Source organism: Pelophylax lessonae, assembly GCF_965119305.1.
Source record: "Pelophylax lessonae genome assembly, chromosome: 6".
Classification (NCBI taxonomy): Eukaryota; Metazoa; Chordata; class Amphibia; order Anura; family Ranidae; genus Pelophylax; species Pelophylax lessonae.
The window spans coordinates 225,495,181-225,517,755 of record NC_138773.1 but is presented as its reverse complement, the minus strand read 5'-3'; the positions used below and the strand labels follow the sequence as shown (position 1 = coordinate 225,517,755).

General features: G+C 43.7%; 1 protein-coding gene across 2 annotated transcripts in view; it reads left to right on the top strand.

The window, feature by feature from the left end:
* LRRFIP1 (LRR binding FLII interacting protein 1) overlaps positions 1-22,575 on the top strand; it is a 203,215-nt gene that overhangs the window by 99,428 nt on the left and 81,212 nt on the right. For both annotated transcript variants that reach the window (XM_082261022.1, XM_082261021.1), the window contains exons 2-4: positions 6,904-6,990; positions 21,433-21,450; positions 22,038-22,085. In XM_082261022.1, coding sequence (XP_082117148.1) covers positions 6,904-6,990; positions 21,433-21,450; positions 22,038-22,085 — 153 coding nt within the window. The remainder of the gene's footprint in view (positions 1-6,903; positions 6,991-21,432; positions 21,451-22,037; positions 22,086-22,575) is intronic.

The following is a 22,575-nucleotide window of genomic DNA, read 5'->3' as shown; positions in this document are numbered from 1 at the left end:
AACAGTCTGTATTGTTTCATAGCAACAAAACGGATTTAAACCAGCAATTGAAATTTACAGTTAGAAAAAGGAATGTGGAAGAATAGTTGCTGTGATTCTGGACAAATGTATCTTATCAGACACATTGTTACCGTATATAAGATCTATGCAACCAATTTGATCTCCCAAAGCAGCCCATGGATGAGTCTGTTTCTTTTCAGTCAACCAGCGTGTTAAACAAAAAAAAAAAAAAAAACTTGATAAAGTGTGTAGATGGGGGAATCCTCCCCAATAAGCTATTGTATTCTGACAGTGGGGAGACTTCCTCACTGTCAGAATACACTGGTTAATGTTGTAGGCTGCAGCAATGATCGAGTGCGGAAAATCTGACATGGTGGTTGTACAGAGGTCGATTGGTAGATCTACTTCTGTACAACCATAGTGCCCCTACATAGATTGAAATTCATCTAGCTCCTGCTGAACTGGCTGAATTTTGATCCATGAATGGCCGGCATAAGATTTCTAGTTGTCTTAACTAACTGCCACATTAGAAAGTTTAGTTTTGCCCGTTACATGGTTGCGTTTTTTTTGTTTAGAAAAAAACCGAACCAATTACCCCATCCACACATTCGAGATGGATGGGGGCATCCTTCCTGCTGTCGTATTCTGACAGTTGGTATTTCCCTGCCATCAGAATACATTGATCAGCTCTGCAGCAGTTTGGCTGCAGGCTCTGATCAAGCGAAAACTACCAATTTACCAACAAGTCAATAATAGATTGGATTCTCATGAATGGGAATGGCCATACACTTGTCCAGTTCCTGCTGACCTGGCTGAATTTCCATCTTTGTAGGCTGGCTTTAGAATGAATTCAGAACTACAGAAAATATTGAAGCCATTAAATCCACCTAAAAGACAAGCAACTTTTCCAGCATTAGCAGCCTACATACACTCTCGTTATACGTTTCCTTTTTGCTACAGAAAAAAAGGTTACAATCCTTTTGGAGTTGGACCTATTGTGAAGAAATACAGGGGGCTCCTGATTATGGTCACCTGTGACAGTCAATCACAGTGGACACATGATCAGAAACTCATTCCTGGACATTAAGATCTTCTTAAAGGCCACCAGGAGGTGTCGGTAAGAGGTTTAACATCTGCATTTTAACCTGCGTTACTTTAGCTCTGTATGCTTGCATTTTGGTGCATTGGCATTCATTCTGAGTGGCACTTTAGTTCACTTATGCAATAATGACAACCACACGTACACCACAATAACCAGATGTGAATGGGCTGTGCATTGCTTTGTGCTACCTTGCCAAGAATAGTTCATTTCATTATTCTGTGCATTTAGCTCCCATTGAGTGAATAGGCAGCCTTACATTTACCCAAAAGTAATTTTTGATGCAGCTTTTACATTTTTAAGCTCCATGCACAATCGCAATGGGCTTTAAAAACACCAGTTACCTTGGAACTCCTCTAGAAGCAGTGATTTGAAGCCCAGTATGCATGGACCCTCACAACCACACCTCATATTTTTGTTATAACTTAGGAGATTTACAGGATTTTCATATAGATAAAAGTTCTGCCGAATGACTGCTGAAGTACAATCCGTTCGCTATAGAGTCTACTGTTACGATCAGTTTGATGGACTTTCTTTTAGAGAGAGGATCAGTAAAGCAGAGTGACCTATATAGTACTGCTGAACTGGAAGCACATAAAGTATGTGTAGTGAACACAATGTGGCTTCCCCTGTATACATATGTATTTAGATACTAGGTTTGGAAATATAACTTTTTTTCTTTCTTTTCCAAACACTTGCGCACGTTTAAAAAGGGGTATTTACATTAGGCAGACTCGGTGGTGTGTGTATACATTTCAAAGACTGGATTATTTTTGTGTTCTCCAGTTATGGAAGAGATTTCTTGGTCTGTGCCGCTGTATTACTATTTCTAGTAGCGTGTATAGTTGGGGTTGCTGTCATTCTCAGAGGTTTCCTGTGTTAGTTAAATGTGTATGTTAATTTTTTTCCTTTCTTCCTTCCTGTGGGCGGATGAGTTGTTAAAAAGCTTTTTGCGTCGCTTGTCTCCTTTTAATCATGTGCTGTCCTTCTACCTTGCTGTACATAGACCCACCTGTAATGACATGAGATTATTAACCTTTTTAGTTTCTGGCTAAATGAAAGATTGCAGTTAAAGAGGAGCTCCGGGCTCCTTCAGAAAAACTTTAAAGTCAGCAGCTAATAATACTGCAGCTGCTGACCTTTTGATATAAGGACACTTACCTGTCCAGGGATCCCACGATGTCCTCACCCGAACCGATTCTTCAATCGACTTCGAGTGCAGGCACTGGCATCTCTAGTAAGGGAGACAGGAAGTGAAGCCTTTCGGCTTCACAGCCTGTTTCCTACTGCGCATGTGCCTTGTGAATGGTCCCGTAGTCTGCAGAAGACTGCAGGGGAATGAAGTGCGGGCCGAACTTCCAGCAATCTGAGCCTGAAGTGGGAGCGGGTACACCAGGTACCCCCCCCCCCCTAAAGTGCTAAATGTGGCAGAGGAGGGGGTGGGTGGGTGCAAACAAGTGGAGCTTATGCCTTTGGGTGCAGCTCTGCTTTAAGATACTGATTATACGCAGTTTTCTTTCTTTAATTTTGTTCTTCTTTTTTTTTTTATAAGATATTTTTATTGAGTTTTCAAACAAACATACAAATATAATGAACCAACAAAAACAAGACCTTCTTAGCAAAGAAGGGAAACAAAGACATTTCAACGCTACCAAGCATTACCTAGATTGCTGATGCGTCCCGGTCACCCCCCCTGCTGATGCGTCCCGGTCGACCACCCCCCCCCCCCCCCCGAACTAACAAGATAGGATAAGCTGTAAAATAACAAGACAATGAGTACAAGTCAATACTAAGAAAGGATATGTTTCACTCAACACTCGGAACGGCAGTTATAATTCCTTATGGGGTAGCAGAAAGGGAACCCGTCTCTACGGAGCTCGGAGGAGGCAGAGTAAGAGGACTGGATATCCAGCCATGCCAAGTTTTTTCAAACAGGTGTGGGCGACCTCGCAACTCAAAAGTACGTTTGTAGAGGGGAAGGCGGTTATTAATCTATTGAAGCCTGGCAGCAACCGTAGGGCCCCTCCAGCACAGAAGAATCACCTTTTTAGCAAAAAAAATACAGGATGCGAAGCAAGCGTTTGACGTGTCCTGAAACCAGCAGGTCTCCGAACACGCCCAACAGGCAATTCTTCGGATGAAGGACATTAGGGAGACCCAGAACCGAGGACAGGAATGTATTAACTTCAGCCCAGAATTTAGCTACCACCGGACAGGACCAAAAACAGTGAAGAAAGTCGGCTGGATGTCCACAACCCCAAAAACAATCAGGGGTGGGACGTATGCCGAATTTATGTAGGCAGTCAGGAGTAAAATAGCTCTGATGAAACGCCTTCAGTTGGATCAGACGGTCGTTGGAGGCTATAACCGATTTATGATAAGTCGTAGTAAATTCAGTCCAGTCATCCTCACTAAAGTCAATGCCTATACTAACCCAGCGTGTCTGTGCCTTGGCAAATCTAGGATTGGAATCCGTCATCAAAAAAGAGAAGTATTGAGAAATGAGTTTCGTAGTACCAGGGTCCCTAAGCAATTTCTCCAAAGCAGACATGCTCAAAGGAGCTGATAGCGAAGTAAACTGAGCCTTCAAAGCATGTCTGAGTTGGACGTAAAAAAACCAGGCTGAAGCAGGCAGTCCAAATTCTCCCCGAAGTTGTCGGAAAGACTTTAACCCCTGAGCAGTATACAAGTGGTTGAGATACTTAACACCCTTCGCCATCCAAAACTGACAACTGGGATGAGACATCAGTTCAGGGAGCTCAGGGTTACACCAGAGTGGGTTATTAGGGGATGAGGTCCAGGCGGCCACCGGAACCCGCTGTATTACATTTTTAAAAAGGGACAAAGTGGTTCTTGGCATATAAGCACCAGGAACCTGGGGGACCTGCCTCCGATACACTATATTATGGAGTGATTCAAGTGAGTCAACTATAGCAGCCTCAGTAATAGAGCAGGCGTTGTGCGAGGAGGGATGCAGCCAATCATGAATCACCACCAACTGAGACGCAAGGTAGTAGTAAAAAAAATTGGGGAAGGCCAAACCAGCCATGTGCGTGGCTAGTTTCAGAGTATCCAAGGCTATCCCAGGGGACTTTTTTTGCCACAGAAATGTTAGTAGAAGTGAGTCTATGCGCCTGAAAAGGGATTTGGGGACCTTACATGGAGCGTTGGCCAAAACATACAGAATTTTCGGGAGAAAAATCATTTTGATCATATTAACTCCTCCAATCAGATTCAAGGGAAGATCTATCCACTGAGAGATCTGTTGTTGTAGGAGATCAATGAGAGGGCATAAATTATTGGACACATAGGAGTGTAGCGGCAGTTGGACATTAACCCCAAGGTAGCGAAAGGAGTGGGACACCTGGAACCCGAATAGATCACCGACTCTGCTGCTGGGTCCAAAGGAAAGATAGTTGATTTGTGCGATTTATGCGAAAGCCCGAAAAGTCCCCGAAACTCTCCATCTCCCTGAGGAGGGCCTGCAAGGAGTCGGAGGGATCCGCCAAGTAGACAAGCGTATCGTCAGCATAAAGGGATATTCTCTCCTCAATAGAGCCAATAGCCAGACCCTGAATGTCCGAAGCCGAACGGATACGGACAGCCAAAGGTTCAATGGCTAAGGCAAACAAAAGTGGGGATGACGGGCATCCCTGCCTCGTACCCCTGGAGATAGAGAATTCTGGGGAGATCACAGTATTCACCCTAAGGGCTCTTTCACACGGGCTTTCCGTGTGAGAGCTCTGCTGCGGTCCTTTTTTTTTTTTTTTTTTTCACGGAGCGGATGACATCTCTGTCATCCGCTCCGTAGGTCCGCATATCATCCCATCCGTTTGCGGATGATATGTGGACCTAATGTAAGTCTATGGGGATTGCGGATGTCAGCGGATGACACCGCTGACATCCGATTTTCCTTCCTTTCCGTTTTTTGAACGGAGGAAAAATAGGGTTCTGTTCCGTTCGAAAAAACGGAACAGAACTGAAAGGAAGGAAATCGGATGTCAGCGGATGGTATTCCTCTGACATCCGCAATGCCATAGACTTACATTATGTCCGCAAATCATCCGCAAAAAAATAGGATGATTTGCGGACATACGGAAAGCCCGTGTGAAAGAGCCCTAACTCGAGCAACAGGATCAGTGTAGAGAAGTTTAATCCAGGCAATCATGCGGGGACCAAACCCATACTTCTGTAAAACTTTAAATAAATACGGCCATTCTACACTGTCAAAGGCCTTACAGGTATCTAAGGAAACAATGACACGAGTCGAGGAGTTAGGATGTGGGTACTGTAAGTTATGGAACAACCTGCGGATATTCATGCGGGTAGAGCGACCTGGGATAAACCCTCCCTGGTCATCCTGTACCAAGGAAGGAATAATCCTATTCAATCGGTTGGCCAGCACTTTGGCAAGAATTTTCACATCTACGTTAATTAACGATATGGGTCTATAAGAATCACAATGTAGAGGATCTTTACGGGGTTTAAGAAGTAGAATAATCAAGGCCTCTCGCATTGACGGAGGGAGCACCCCAGCCGCCAGGGCAGCATCAAAGGTGCGGAGGAGGTGAGGGCTAAGGAGGTGTTAAAACGAATGATACCATTCGGGGGGAAATCCGTCAGGTCCAGGGGTCTTGTGTTTGGGCATCTGTCCGATGGCAGCCTCTATCTGGAGCGGAGCTTCAAGGCCCTCAGCATCCTGAGCCGCCAGAGAGGGGAGGGTAATGTCAGCGAGGTAGAGAGACAAGGAGGCATCATCATAGTGGGCAGTGGAGGTATAAAGGTCAGTAAAAAAGGAGACAAACGTGTCTAGAATGGCCGATGGAGCATCCACCACCCCTGTCGGGGAAACATGAATCCTCGGGACAGAAGTGGGAGAATACTCGGGTCGAGCCAAATAGGCCAACAGCCGGCCTGCCTTATTACCATGTTCAAACAATTTTTGAGAAGTAAATGGCATACGTTTCTGAGTAAGATGTAGTAGGCGGAGCTCATAATTTCTTCGGGCCTGAAGCCACTGAGTATGTGTGGACAGAGAAGGCCGGTCCGCATAGGCTCCCTCCGCCTCAACCATAGCAGTCTCAAGCTCCTCAGTGCAAATTTTATTATTTTTACGTAGGATACCCGTAATAGACATAAAGGTATCCCGGGCAGAATGCTTAAACGCCTCCCACACCGTCAAGGAGTCCGCAGTAAGCAGGTTAGTTTCCCAATATTCCGAGACCCCCTTAGTGCAAGCACCCAGAACCGTAGGGTCAGACAGCCATCTGGCATTGAGACGCCACAGCGGAGGGCTGGAGGCCGGCAGAATAGTTTAATTTTGGTCTTTGTTTGCATGTTACACCTAGGAGTTATTTCCAGAAATAATAAATGCTAGAACCTTCTTAATTATCACAGGTACCTAAATAGGGCCATCAGTTTACACAGTGCTTTACATCTATATCGTACATTCACATCAGTCCATGCCCTCAAGGAGCTTACAATCTAAGGCCCTAACTCAAATTCATACAATACACATACTAGGACCAATTTAGACAGGAGCCAATTAACCTACCAGTATGTCTTTGGAGTGTGGGAGGAAACCGGAATACCCGGATGAAACCCACGCAGGCACAGGGAGAATATGCAAACTCTTTGTAGGTAGTGCCGTGGTTGGGATTCAAACCAACGACCCTAGTGCTGCTAGATGAAAGTGCTAACCATCTAACCATTGTACTGTTTTATAAATAGTAATGAATGTAGATGTTTTGAGGGGATCTTTATTTGAAGGCTCCTAGATAATTATTATGGCTTTGTTTTGACAGGCAGAGGCAAGGTTGGCAGCAAAGAGAGCAGCACGGGCTGAAGCAAGAGAAATTCGAATGAAAGAGTTGGAGCGACAACAGAAAGAGGTAAAAACAAACTATACACCGATCCATGTTTTGTATTTACAATGTTACTTATCTGCTTCCTTCTTTAATTTTTTAATTGGGTTGGCGGAAATGGGGGGGGGGGGGGCTGTGTTCTACCGTCATCTAAAGCTGAATACACAGATGAAAAACATACCGTATATATCAGTGAGCTATTTAAAATTGAATTTGAGGTATTGATTATTTTACATGCAATTATCCAGCTTGGACCAGTGTTTATACCATGCCTGGCTGATTCCCTCTGCAAGCTGGAAATCGCTGAAGTAGACACCTCTATTTCAGTGATCTCCATCTGCTTCCGGGGTCCCATACTGAGTGGCTGCTATGCTGCTTACTGAACAAAGAAGGTTACCTGCTTGCCGTTCAGAGAACGCTTTTGCATTTTCATAGTGAGTGCAAAGAGTTTTCTGGTTGGACAAGGTGAAATACAAAAAGGGCAAAAAAAGATGAATATGGACTTTTTAGACACAGACACAACAATAGTTAAACATTTTGCAAATCTTTATCCACATTGCTTATAAAGGATACGCTATAATAACCAAATTACATATGTACGGTAATTGTGACCACAAGGTGTATCCCCCTTGAAGTAACCATACGTAGGAGCTATATGATGAACAAGGCATTGCCTACAAACTCCTCCATATGTGAGGGTCCCACTTGCTTAGAATTGCTTGAGGTCTTTGCTCAATGTGTTGCTCGACCTTCTAGTCACTTCCTCAGGAGAAGGTGGAGATCATGACCCCACCGCCCTGCCTCCCCATCTCATCCAGTCAGAGAAAACTTTACATTTATTGAGAAAATGCAAAGCAATGTCTGAATGGTGCCCATGCCAAATGAGCGACCTCGTGTTCACAATGCAGCACCACTGCACTGGACCTATGCAACAATATCCATACCTGGAATTCATCTTTAACTTTTCAAAGGATTTGTATTATGATTTCCTGTTCTAAAAGATACACAGCTCTGACAAACAGTCCTGGCAGGACGGGGAGGAAACCTGATTTTTCTCAAATAACATAGGAAGGTGGGGTTCTATAGATAACCCATGTAGTTAATACATCCTTTGTGCCTTTTTTTTTTAAATAAAAGCAGAACTTTATTACTATTTGCCTGGAGTTTTAGCCTTAGGCCCCTTTCACACGGACTTTCCGATCAGGTCCACCTGTCAGTTTTTCAGGGGAACCTGATCGGACACTCCATTCACCCCTGTGGGGCAGTGGATGTAAGTGGTGACATGTCCGCTGACACCCGCTTCTATCCGATCGGATCATGTCCGTGAAATCCAGACAGATGGAAACCCTATCTTCCATCCTTCTGGTGGATCGGATCGGATGAAAGCGGACAGGCGGTCCATTTTAATCCAATCTCCCCATATAGGAGATCAGGGCTCTGACAGGTCTGTCTCAGCACAGTGAGTGGAGACGGACCTGTCCTCCACCTGCTTAGCGGATCGATCCCCTGCTGAGCAAAGTGGAGCTTGCCGGGCGGATGCCCGCGTGAAAAGACCCTTAAAGGCCATAAATGGATAGTATTTCAAACTGAAATTCGTAGAAAAAAATGGGGGTCGCTGGCAAGCTTTCATTTGATCTTGGAATAAATGGACGTCACCGAACGATAACTGCATCCACTGCTAGAAATTTTTTTTGTTCAGGAAAAGTTTTCCAACCTGTTCCTTCAAATTTTATTGTCATTACAGTTGAAAACAATTGTCGATTTGACCCACTAATGATTAGAAAAATGAACAAACTTTCTTAGAACCTTCTTTTCCCAAGAACTTTTCTTTACCATTCTACCCATTTATGGCCAGCTTAAAGCTGAACATTGGAAAACTAAAAAGTCATCCCTTGCAGTATGGCTGCAAGGTTTAACTGCTCGTTTATGCTTAGGGGACCGTGAATAGCAGTTTTACTTTCCTGATCCTATTCTCTTACAGGCTCCTTTGCACTGCTAAAACTGATCTCTGCTGCCTCTTTTCCCCTGCACTCAAGCAGTCTAAAGCTGGCATTTTTCATTCAGCCTTGAATGAAAAATGAACAGAGTCCTCCATCCACATGAGCAAGGTGAAAGGAGGAACCCCCTCACCCGCTGGAACGTTGTATTCATAAAACAGTACTCTACCCTGTCAGAATGCACTGATCAGTAGCTACTGATCCACAAGCTTTTCCAGCTGGTTTGTTGTACAGAAGTATGTCTTCTGCCAAACGTGGACAGCTACCCAGTGATAAAAATGTAGCTGATCCCTGCTGAACTAGCCACTTTCCCAAACCCGTCTATGGCCAGCTTAACCACTTCCATACCGGGCGATTTCTGGCACTCCGCTCCTACATATAAAAATCATAATTGTTTTGCTAGAAAATCACTTGGAACCCCCAAACATTATATATTTTTTTAGCAGAGACCATAGGGAATAAAATGGCGGTCATTGCAACTTTTTATGTCACACGGTATTTGCGCAATAATTTTTCGCAAAAAAAAGTTTTGTGAATTAAAAAAAAACAAAACACTAAATTTAGCCCAATTTTTTGTATAATGTGAAATATGATATTACGCCGAGTAAATAGATACCGAACATGTCACGCTTTAAAATTGCACACACTTGTGGAATGACGCCAAACTTCGGTATTTAAAAATCTCCATAAGCATCGTTTTAAATTTTTTTGCACGTTACCAGTTTAGTTACAGTGGAGGTGTTAGGCTAGAATTGTTGCTCTCTCTCTAACGTTCGCGATGATACCTCACATGTATGGATTGAATGTCGTTTACATATGTGGCCGTGACGTACGCATGCGTTCGCTTCTGCGTGCGGGGCGGTGGCACTTAAAAAAATTTTATTTTTATTTTTACACTTTCCCTTTTTATTTTGAATTTTTTTTTATATCACTTTTATTCCTATTACAAGGAATGTAAACATCCCTTGTAATAGGAATAGTGAATGACAGGTCCTCTTCATGGGGAGATATGGGGTCAATAAGACCTCAGATCTCTCCTACAGGCTAGAAAGCCTGAAATAAAAAAACAATCCCAGCTGAATGCCGAGAGCAGTGCAGTATTGAAAACTGCCAGGCCGGGTGTGACGTCATCACGTCGCGTCCAGGCCTCCGAGAGTCAGCGAGACTGCCGGGTAACATTTTCGTCCTCGCAGTCTCTATGGTGAACTTTTGCCGGTGGCCTATTCCTTCTTCGGCTCGCTGATCGCACGGGCGAGCTGGTAGAAACCCCCCCAGAGGGCGGCGGGATGGGGGGGATGTCTCCTCCCGCCGCCTGTAAAAACGATCAAGCTGCTGAACAGCCGCTATTATTGTTCTTATGGTAAAGGGAATCGCCGGCGGAAAAAAATTTGGATTCATTCAGATATCCCCACCAGGACGTCATTGACGTGCAGCAGTAAGAAAGTGGATAAATTCCCTTGCCTCATAGCCCTGCATTGGAAATGAGGACGTCAAGGGACTGTCTCCTGCTGGAGTGCAGGGAGTGCCGTTTCCCGGGGGGAGCAGAGGTAAAAGTAAAAAAAAAAAAAAAAAAAGTAAGGTACTCTTACCATCCCCTAGTCTAAACAAGCAGTTAACCTTTGCAGTGTGGGCACAATTTTCACCTGAACAGGCGCTGCATCTAATCAGAGATGCTTGCGTATTCTGACAACCGCTATATATATATATATAATATATATATATATATATATATATATATATATATATATATATATATATATATACATACATATATAGTGATATGCTTGGAATGTATTTATGCAAATAAATATGTATAGTCTTGAGTTTATTTAGCTTACCTTTCTTACAACAATATTAATTATGGAGTTATTTTTCCTTAGGACTACCTAGCTTTGTTCTGTCACATGTCTGCTTGAACAAAATGCTGTTTACATGTTAGTGTTTTTATTGTCTGCATCAGTGCCGAGTTGCTCGATCACCGTCATTTTCTACAGTTCATGCCCACAGACAGTTATAGGCATTTTCTATGCCTAGCGTAAATTTTTGTGCACATTTCTGCTCTCGGGGAACTGCACATGCCATGTACACCTTGCAGCTCTACATAGCCATACTCTTGCTGGTATAGTTCTTTGCAGCATGTGCACTTCCCCAGGCATGGGAAGCTGGAAATTCACACTACAACTGTCCTTGTGCATGAACACCTAATCTGGCCACACATGTATAGTTTGAACTCTAACGGATTCCACCATCCACACTATATAGTGTGGATGCACCAATCTTCCACTGCTGCTATTGTATTTTGACAGCAGTCCCTGCCTTTTTAGCCAATATTTTTTCACCTCTATTCAAATTTTTTATTTTAAATTGAGAGATGCTGGGGGAGATGGTGGACAGGGCCACCCTCTTAATGCATTTTATCTGGTTAAAATTGGGCAAAATTCACTGCATGTATGGCTAGCTTTACTGTCACGCGTACATTGTAGATGACCATATGATCCCATTACTGAGAGCTAAAAGCAGCACTCTCTGTATTCCTAAGCCATGCACAAAATAAATGCAATATTTTTAGCTACCTCAATGCTTACTATCTGTGGTTGGTAATTTCTGCACTATGGAGATTGTAGTGTTTTTAAGAATCATTAGAGATTATGGCATCTGTATATGAATGGAGTTTTCAGTCTGAATTTAAATGAACTGTGTCAGTTTCCAGCCTGGGCAGGCCATTTGGCTATTCTTATATTTGCTAGATGGGCTAAAATGTCTGAATGTATTAGCAGATCGTTGTGAATCCTTCTGTAGGATGTGTAACTTCAACATGGTAAATTGCCTCTAGAACTCTACCAATTCAGCAGCAGTGTTTTAACGAAAAAATAGAGCTGTATTAGGCGTAATTCAGATAGTTGTATTATAAAAAATATGGGTATCTCAGCCTAAAGCAGAGCTAAATCCCTTAACCCCTTGCACCCCATTCTAAAGTGCGAAAAATGAAACTAATAGATTTACATAACATGAAGTACACCCAACGTTGGAGGTGATTTATTCTTCCAAAGAAAAACGCCTTTACACACTGGTAATGACTAGTATTCCCGCATTTCTCTCCTCCCTCAGTTTCTCTCCCTCACTCAGCTAATGTGACCCCCAGTGCTGATGGAGAGGGGCAAACCAAGATACTGTGCAGGTGCCCAATGTGAACCAATTTGTCAACCAATGAGGGCATTGGTTGTTAGGATGCCAGCAGGTAGAAAGTTGTAATGGTGCACAATGAAAACCCGTGACTTTGTTTAACTAAAAGGCAGGCTTGATTCACCCGCTGGCTTGTATACAATTTTTGGGCAATTTTTAAGCATTTTGCCAAGGGAAAAGCTGAAGGTAACCTGGTTGAAAAAGGCTGCCTTTGCAGTTACTTTCAAGGCATGCAGTGAATGAAAACTCTCACTCTTGCTTGTGCTCTCAATCAAACTGTCAAGCAATCCAATGTCTTATTTCATAACTGACCACCTGTGCATCACCATGCAAATTGCAGCTTTAACAGCGGCTAAGGTGAGAGCTTCCCTTGTTGTAAAGGATAGGAGGGTTTTGTTCTACTTTAACCACTTAACGACCGCCCAACGACTATTTACGTTGGCAGTTTAAATCTAAATACCGGTGTTATGGCAGCAGATAGCTGCCATAACCCTGGTATTTTTTTAAACGGCGGGCGGTCGGTTTTCTGATAAGGGTGGTCCCAGCGTGGATTCGCCGCGGGATCACCCTTACGGGGCGGAGGAAGAGGTCCCCCCCCCCACCTGCCGTGTCCCGGTACTTTTCCCCGCTTACCAGACCCGCTGGCAGCGGGGAAAACGATCCTGTCCCGGATCCTCACAGACAGGATGTCGAGTGAGGGCTAGCTTGCCCTCACTCGACTCTATGGTCTTGGAGGACCGGAGCGACGGCAAACGTCGTTGCCTAGCAACCGGTTTAAAGGTCCCTTTTTTTTTTTTTTTCCTCTTTTAGTGTTCTTGTGAGATCTGAGGACTTTTTGACCCCAGATCTCACAAAAAAGATGTCCTGTCGTGCCTATTTCTATTACAAGGAATGTTTACATTCCTTGTAATAGGAATAAAAATGATCACATTTTTTTCTTTAAAAAAAACGGTGTAAAAATAATAAATTAAAAAAAAAAAAAATTAAAGTGCCCTGTCCCCGTTAGCTCGCGCGCAGAAGCGAAAGCATACGGAAACCCCACCCACATATGTAAACGGTGTTCAAACCACACATGTGAGGTATCACCGCGATTGTTAGAATGAGAGCAATAATTTGAGACCTAGACCTCTTCTGTAACTCTAAGATGGCAACCTGTAGAAATTTTTAAAGAGTCGCCTATGGGGATTTGTCATCTGTGACATGAGGGGGCGGGGTCTCCTGATGACGTCACCTGACGGCCACGCCCACAATGGCTATATAACAAGCTGCAGAGACCGGAGACCGGCATAATCACCGGAGACATCGTCTGAGGAGGACCGGAGGAAGAAGAAGAGCCGAGGGCAAAAGAGCAGAAGATTGGACAGCAGAAGAGCGGACAGCAAAAGACAAGAAAAGCGGAGAGGGAGTAGACCAGAGCGGAGAAGTCCGGATGAAGATTTTTAATTAACTTTCCAAAACGTCTCCGGTCGTTATTTACATACACTGCCTTTTATGGGGTGAATGGGTAGGGGTACAGTGTACCCCATACCCATTCACATAGGGAGGGGTCCGGGATCTGGGGGGCCACCCTTGTTAAAGGGGGCTTCCAGATACCGAGAAGCCCCCTGCCCGCAGACCCCCACAACCACCGGAAAGGGTTGTGGGGATGAGGCCCTTGTCCCCATCAACATGGGGGCAATGTGCTTTGAGGTGGGGGGTGCTCCCCCTGCCCCAAAGCACCAACACCCCCCCCCCCCATGTTGAGGGTATGTGGCCTGGTATGGTCCGGGGGGGTGGGGCCGCTCGCTCGTCCCCTCCCCCTTCCTGCTCTACCGGGCTGCATGCTCGGATAAGGGTCTTGTATGGATTTTGGGGGGGCCCCACGCCGTTTGTTCGGCGTGGGACTACCCTCAAATTCCATACCAGACCCGAAGGGCTTGGTTTGGAACCTGGGGGGGGGGGGCCCCAACGCAGTTTTTATTTTTCCATTTTTGGCGTGGAGTTCCCCCTCAAGATTCTCACAGCGCAAGTCGCACCGCAAGTCGGATCATCCTGATCCGACTTGCGGTGCGACTTCCATTGAAATCAATAGGCTCCCATAGGGAACCATTGATTTTGAATGGAGGCAGAAAAAACGCTGCTAAAAGCAACGTGGCCAAACGTGCAATAACGCCAATGGAAAAAGCTACTGAAAGCACGTTTGACAGCTGCTTTTTCCCGGCGTCCGAACTAGCTTTGCAGCACGTTTTTTTCTAACGTCCCGTGTACATGGAGCCTAAGTGTTTCAGTTGGTGTGCACTATAATGAATGCATGTGAATAATATAGGATAGGATACATTTTTTGTGCAGCACAGTGTGTTGCAATGCTCTACAGTATTATGGGTTGTAACCACGCACTGCGCCATTCCTACTCTGTGCACACCAGAAAGTGTGTGCTATGCAGAGCATAAAGTGTGCCTGATGTGGGGAATGGGCCCTTTTACCACAAGCTATACCAAGTCAATTCATTTACTTATTTCTTGTTTTGTTGAAATCGCTCTAAACCTCCTTGACACATCAAGGAAAAAGAGAATGGCTTCCCAGGAAGGTGTTTCATTTTAGCAGCATGGCACAAAGAGCGGAAAAGTATACATTTATTAGGTGAGCCTTCAACTGCCATAGAGGAGTCCCAATTTGCCTGGGACATTCATGAAATTCTGACCCATGTCCTGGGCAGAATCCCAGAAAATAGGCTTGGTCCCAGGCAGGGATGGACTGGGCCGGGGGGTCTAAAAAAGCTGCACTGCTCTGCGATTACCCAGTGCGGCATGAGTATTGTTGGAAGAAGGTGTCCTCTTGGGCTGCCCACATAGTAAGCTCAGTGGGCTGGGAGTTGTGACTGGGTGATGGAGGGAGAGGGAGGGATGTAAGAGAAAGCTCTACTGGCTGAACATTTAGCAGGAGATGGGCTGCACACAGAGTCCCAGCCAATGGGTGTGTTGTCCATTACTGCCCGTGTTGGGGCATGGAGCTGCTGTGTTATGGCTGAAAGAGTGTCACTCTGCAAAAAACAAAGTGTGTTACCTGTATTTAGTAGGCAGCAAAGGCAGTCCTCTCCCATCCTTCTCTCCCTCTCCTTCTTCTTACATGACACATTTTTCATGCCTACTAGACCACTCTATCAAATGAATGCCCCACCACTAATTAAATATTACTCTGCCTACAGACAAAGTGTGTCAAAATATTTTTTGAGAATGTTGGCAACTATGAAGGAGCTGTGCAGAGGCAGCCATGCATGAAGTGTCCACATGGCCCATTTTCTGCCAGTAAAGCACAATATAATGCGAATCAAACGTTGCGCCCTATAAATGATTTAAATTGATTTAAACGATGGAAAAGAATACTCTATCCGCTATCCCTTGCCTGTTTTTTTTTCTTTTTCTTCGATTTTTTTTTAGCAAAGTCTGAAATTAATTGCAGAATGTCTGCAACATTGAAATTCCTGAGAAAGGGTTAGTCATGCTAGTAAAGAATTTCTGCACCTTTTATACAGTTTGCTGAAATTCTTCCTTATCAGGCAGCCAGATAAGAAAGAGGAGGAGAAGCTACAAGCTGAGTTGAATTGAGAGAAGGTGCCAGAAGTCTTAGTACAGTTATTACTCAGCAAAGAAATGTTATAGCAAGAAGGATTTTGATATTCATCATTGTCTACTTGGGAGGTGATACCAGTAATAAAAATAGTAATAAAAATAGTATCGTATCATAGGATATTTAACATTAGTTACTACTGAAGATACACCTTCATAATCAGACAATTTTTATTTTTGGATGACTGACTATCTATTAATTATGAAAAACTGTTGTTCATGGACCAAAGCTAGAAGTATATTGCTGAATAATGGATAAGAATAATTTACTCCTTTCAATCTTCCTGCTAAGCAAGGAAATGGATTGATGCTGGGATCAGTATAGTTTGGATATCGGCTTTGATACGTTTCAGATGAGTAACTAAACTCATTGGGGCCATGGTACACCACATGCCCATTTTATGTTCTTAAATCGTAAAAGTAATTAATCCTGAAACTGATCATTGTAAATGATGAATCAAAGAAATTCATTTGAAGTTAAGCTGAGAGATTTATGGCACCACATTATGCCAAATTTTTTCGTGGATTAACTTGAAAATGTATTTCCGCAACTGTACCGTTAAACCCCGGGCATAATTCTGGGACATTGTATTTTTAATCTAGGTTATTTTTGAAGACTTTACTTCTTTTTATAGACATTAAAGCTGAGTTTTAGGCAAAGCGTAAAAACACAGATGACTTGCATATAGGGGACCATTTTACCTGCCAAAATATTTTCATTTTTCTCCTTCCATTTCTCAGATTTGCACAGTACAGCCCTGTGTGGAAATGCATGAGAGCTAACATATTTGTGCTGCAGTTCAGGAACACCTCCAGGTGAATGGACAGTAAAAGGAGAAGCAATACACTGATGGCACATTGTCTGTCATTCTGTGCTTTCCTCCTATTAGCTTTTTACACTACAGCACAACGGATTTGGTTGCTTGTGCTGATTCTCCCTCCCCAAATACGCTACACTGCTGACACCAAGTAAAATTGAAATACTTTTTCTTTAAAAATGTATTTAAGAGGTAAAAATCAATACAGATCTGCATTCATTTGTGTATTGTATTTGCCTGGAGTTCTGCTTTTTTTTTTTTTGTATCGGCCTGATCCCGCACTAGCAGAGCACAGGTTGTCTGTATACCATTATCATTAAAAAGGAAGAATAATGCCATCAAAACATTCTACTATCAACACATAAATTGGCTTTCTTACCTTGTTTAGGTAATTGTCATTCCATACATAAAAAGCCATGATTTACAGTATAGGTCACAGGCCTTCCTTTCCTTATAGAAGTGAGAAGGGCCAAATGCCTTGCTTCCCAAAAGGAAACATGAGGGCTACCATACAGCAGCATTCATCATTAGGACTTTAATTTCTCGTTTTACTATGTAAAAGTCATGAAATGTACATCCAGATTTGAGTTGCTATGCCCTGTATCACTTTATCATTTGTGAAAGGTTAGCTGGTCCTCCTAGTCTTAAGCCAGCCAAACATGAATTGAAGTTCAGTCAATTCAGCAGGGACAGGCCAAATTTCAGTCCATCTATGGGCAGTCTGGTTGTACAGAAGTCAATCTACTGATCGACTTCTCTACAACCAGCCTGTCTGGATTTTCCCTGCTAGATCAGTAGCGCAGGTTATAGCCAGCAGCACTGATCGGTGTACTCTGCCTGCTGTCAGAATACAATATCCCAGCGGAAAGGATTCCCCCATCCGAATCCAGTGTATGGATGGAGGTATCAGGTCACTTTTTTTTTTTTTTTCAACCTTCCATTGAGCAAAAAATAAAAAAATTAATTGGCTGCCTTAAGCTTGCTGGGTTTAGTCACTAAAGGGTATTATAATGTATTGCAGCCTACCAATCCTGGTGATCTGGCCAGTAACATTCTTCCTGTGTTAGGGTGGCTCCTCCTTCATGAGGAAGCAATGGAGACCTTCAAGCTATTCAATGATGGATCATAATTTAGCCGGTTTAGCAGGGACTGGCTGAATATTGATCAGTATTTGGCTTTTGTCCCTGTTTGACAGAATCTAATCGTTTAAATCAGGGGTGGGAACCTTTTTTCTGCCAAGGGCCATTTGGGTATTTATAAAATCATTCAGGGGGCCGTACAAAATTATCAACTTAAAAATGTGCCTGTTCTATTTGGTCAAACATTTAATTAACTCACCCCTAATGTGATGGCTGCAACTGCTTCTCTTTGAGGTGTGTGGTGCTAGCTGGTATTGATGATGTTGCTACTCGCAACTGGTTTTCCAGGTTTGCGTCGGTCAGTCTGGAGCCCAGTCGACTCTTTGTGGTGGTGAGTTTTGAAAAGAACTGCTGACTGGTACTGCTGGTGGGTACAGCTGGCTTGTACTGCTGGCTTGTACTGTGCTGCGGGTACTGCTGGCTCAGGCTGGTACTGCTGACTAAGGCTGGTACTGTGCTGTGGGTACTGCTGGCTCTGGCTGATACGGTGTTATGAGTACTGCTGGCTTGTACTGCTGGCCCAGGCTGGTACTACTGGCTAGTACTGCTGTCTGGTACTGCTGTGAGTACTGCTGTGGGTATTGCTGGCTGGTATTGCTGTGAGTACTGCTGGCTCAGGCTGGTACTGCTGGCTGGTACCGTGCTGTAGGTACTGCTGGCTGATACTGCTGTGGGTACTGCTGGCTGGTACTGTTGTGGGTATCTCTGGCTGGTTCTGCTGTGGGTACTGCTGGTTCTGCTGTGGGTACTGCTGGCTCTGGCTGATATTGCTGTGAGTACTGCTGGCTCTGGCTGGTACTGCTGGCTCTGGCTGGTACCGCTGTGGGTACTGCTGGCTCTGGCTGGTACTGTTGGTACTGTTGTGAGTACTGCTGGCTCTGGCTGGTACCGCCCTGGGTACTGCTGGCTCTGGCTGGTACTGCTGGTACTGTTGTGAGTACTGCTGGCTCTGGCTGGTACAGCTGTGGGTACTGCTGGCTCTGGCTGGTACTGCTTGCTCTGGCTGGTACCGCTGTGGGTACTGCTGGTTCTGGCTGGTACCGCTGCAGGTACTGCTGGTTCTGGCTGGTACCGCTGCAGGTACTGCTGGTTCTGGCTGTTACTCCTTTGTTCTGGCTGGTACTGCTTTGGGGTACTGCTGGTTCTGGCTGGTACTGCTTGCTCTGCTGGCTCTGGCTGGTACTGCTGTGAGTACTGCTGGCACTGCTGGTTATGGCTGGTACTGCTGTGTGTGCTGCTGGCGGGAAGTGCTAGGAGAAGTGTAGCAGCGCTGCGCTGGAGGAGGATGCGAGGTTTCCTGTATTGGTCACAGGCGTAGTGCATTTGATCAGCGGAGAGACACAGACTCAGCTGCACGGGGGCCGGACCAGATGACTTTGCGGGCCGTAGGTTCCCCACTCCTTGTTTAGATCAACTTCTGTTGAACAGACAAGCTAGAAAACCTTGTTGATTAATGCTAGTGACCTGCTGTATCACATGTCACTTTTCGTTTTGCCTTTAGTACAACTTCAAATTTCCTCTTTACAAAAATGTATTGTTCACAAAAAGAATCGGATATTCTAGGTCCCATGTCACAATATCTCTCCGCTTCTTGTAGCAAGAATTTACAAATGCATTCTAATGTTAATATGTATCCTGAATAATTCTAAGTGGTATTAAACCCAAAAGCAAACTTCTAATACATTGCAGCTTAGTTGTGATGGCTGCATTGGTTTTATTTTTTAGGGTTTCTTTAATGCATTTTTACCTGGTGATCCGACCAGTAAGTCTGTTTAACAGAACAAGCTGTCCTGCAGATGTATCAGAAGGTTGAGACAAACCATTTTCCACTGACACGAGTGCTTACAGTGATCGGCTTTTATTATTCATATAAAACCTTTATCCCAAAAGGACAAAACTGTTGCTGTAATTGCAGTGTAAGCTAGAGTTTGGCTTGGGTTTGTTAGTGTATCTAAATATGCTGATACATCTAACACTCCCCTCCCCCCAGACTGACAATGCTGCTGTACAAAAGTGCCCCCTATGTTCCTTCAGCCAAAGTGGAGGCACTCTAATACAGGTGGTGTGCTACTGGCCGGATCACAGAAGGGTAAGCTGCGGTATGTTACATTTTTGGGTTTTATACCACTCTAGCTTACCTGTACTGAAGTGCATCTGATGTCATTCAGGCTGCTGGATCCGGAAGAAATCTTCTGTGCGTTATTGACAGCACCTCATCCTGGCACTGAACTGGGTGAACCCAGTAGAAGAAGCTCCTGATGGGGATCCACGTCCTCTTCTCCTCTCATCTATTGAGAATAACCATTGCATAGTTTACCTGATCTGTAAATCAATGTCACTCAATCTGTAAATGGGTAAGAGAACCTTGTCGTTCGTCCAACTTTCCTCCATTCACAGATTATGCTAAATGCAGTGTGAACAATGCACGGGCTATTCTCAATGGATGAGGAGGGGGTGGAGCTTCTTCTATTGAACTTAGCATGGAGACCCTCAGTTTCAGAAGTTCAGCACCAGGAAAAGGAGAATTTCTTCAGGATCCAGCAATCTGCACTACATGGGACATACCTCATTACAGGTAAGTCACTAAAGCTGTAGGGAAAAACATTTTTTAGTTAATCCTCAGATTTTAATACCCCGTCCAATATTTTTCTGTTATTGGTTTGGAATGGTAGTATAGGGCTAATTCTTTCCTGAGCTGTGATCACTTCTTATATAGTTTTTGTTCTTTGGCGTTATTGGAAGAGTGGCAGATTCTTCTCTCACAACCCCTCCTGCTTCAATCCGATTAAATCATTAGCTTCCTCTCTGTATAAACACACAGGGGGAGGGAGGGAGGAGTGTTACCTGTCTTTGTTAGCTCTCAGAGACTGGACGGGAGTGCTCAGACCTGTCTGGGTGGTTATAAATGCCACCTTTGTTTATGTACCTAGTTGTGCAACTGTATCGAACCATGCAGGCTGGGCAACTCTATATACTTTATTCTCCAAGAGAAAGAACCATTAGGCTGGCATTGCACGTACCTCTGTGTAGAGGATCTGTCAGTGCTGGGTGGCTAATAGGTTTAAAAAAAAAAATGTTTAGAAAGTTTACAAAGAGCCTATTGTGTGGTTCCTAACTACAAACCTGAAAATGGGCAGCCTGGCACATCCACAACATTTACACCTTTTGGCTCTGGTTACTTGTAACAGGAGTCGGCAGCACAGCTCAAATCACAGACCCGATGGTATACTCTAGGTTTGTCACGTGCCAGCCTGACCTAAATTGTACCCTTGATCCTGCCAATCCCAAGTGTTGGAGGCTGAGGGGTTGTCCACACCCCCTCTCTTAGGATTGTATATATAAATGTCTCTGTGAAAGATTCCAGAGATAGCAGGTGCCCAGCGTGGAGATTGACTGTCTATAATCACGCCATATTTAAACACCTCCCAACACTAAGAGAACCGTCTCTTGGAGAGATTGTTTGCAGCTTCTTTTTGTAACTGAGGCAACCGTATGAAATCCGGCTCATTAGCTCTTTCTGCTTACTGACTCCTTCGATATTCTACTGCTAACCTTTACTGTACCAGCTGGAAACATGGTGACATTGTAGCCATTGCTGTAATAATCCCAATGCATCAGACACAAAAAGAAAAAGCTGTAGCTTTACATTCCTTTTAGCTGTACTCATCTGTCACTATAACTCTGCTTATTTCCCTCTGACTCTTTTCTCTTTTCTCTCTATATACAGATCTACCAGGTTCAGAAGGTAATGTCTGTGTGTATGTGGGATTCCCTGCATGACTGGGTAGTTGTCTTTTTTTTTTTTTTTTTTTTGTTTTAACGTCACTCATTTGTTCTGTATTCGTTGTGTGACTTATTTTTGTATTGACATTGTTTAACAGTTTCTAGAATTTGTTGTGCTTGTAAATGATGTAACCTGAAATTGTAAGGTGCATCTCCTAGCATGTTCTGTAACAGTCATACAAATGTCCGGTGCCTCACTCAGGATTTTACTGCATGTTTTGAGGCCATCAACATAAGCGTACATATTATTATATGTAGTTATTCTGTTTTATTTGGAAATGACATTACTTATTGTGACTTAGGGTTTATGTGTAGGTAATATATTTTACTGTGATGTGTCAATTCTAGTTCAAGCATATGCAAAAGAACAATAGATTTGTATTGTGCGGTTTTTTTTGTTTTGTTCTTGTAGCCCGTAATTAACATCCTAAGGTTGACCTGAGAGCTAGTGCATGGAGTGCTGTATACTACTGAACTGTTTGCTGTTCCTGATGTGCTTTTTTCATGTTTACCAGTCTTGCTGACCTGCCAATTCTCTTCTTCCTTCAGAAATATTATGGTTTGGATGCCAAGTGGGGTGACATTGAACAGTGGATGGTAGGCTTTTGAAAACAATCCCTGTGTGTTATGTTTAATAAACCTTGTTAGCTGCGTAGTGTCAGAAGCAGTCAGTGCCAAATATATAGGTCTATGAGCTGCATGCTCAAAAAGTGTAGCTATCCTTAGGCATCTGTGGAAGCTGGTTTTATGCGTGCCAAGAAGAAGCAACAATGTACAAACCCTAAAACCCAAAATACTGTATTCTGCTGGAATTATAAAAACTTTCTATATATAGTAAAAAGTTCTGTAGCTATTTATTCTTACTTGTTAGAGAGTGAAAATCAAAGTGTTCTACCTTGATTATCACATAGGTATCCATATTTATTTCTTGGCTTACTGCCAAGTATAAAAAGAGGTCTCAGGAAAAGCTGTACTGAGAGAACACCTGAATTTGTGATTTCTGTCCCCTGTCTGAACACAGCAGTTGGTGGATAATTCTGGCTATAATGATTTGAAAACTACACTTTTGTTCCCCTGCAAAATAAGT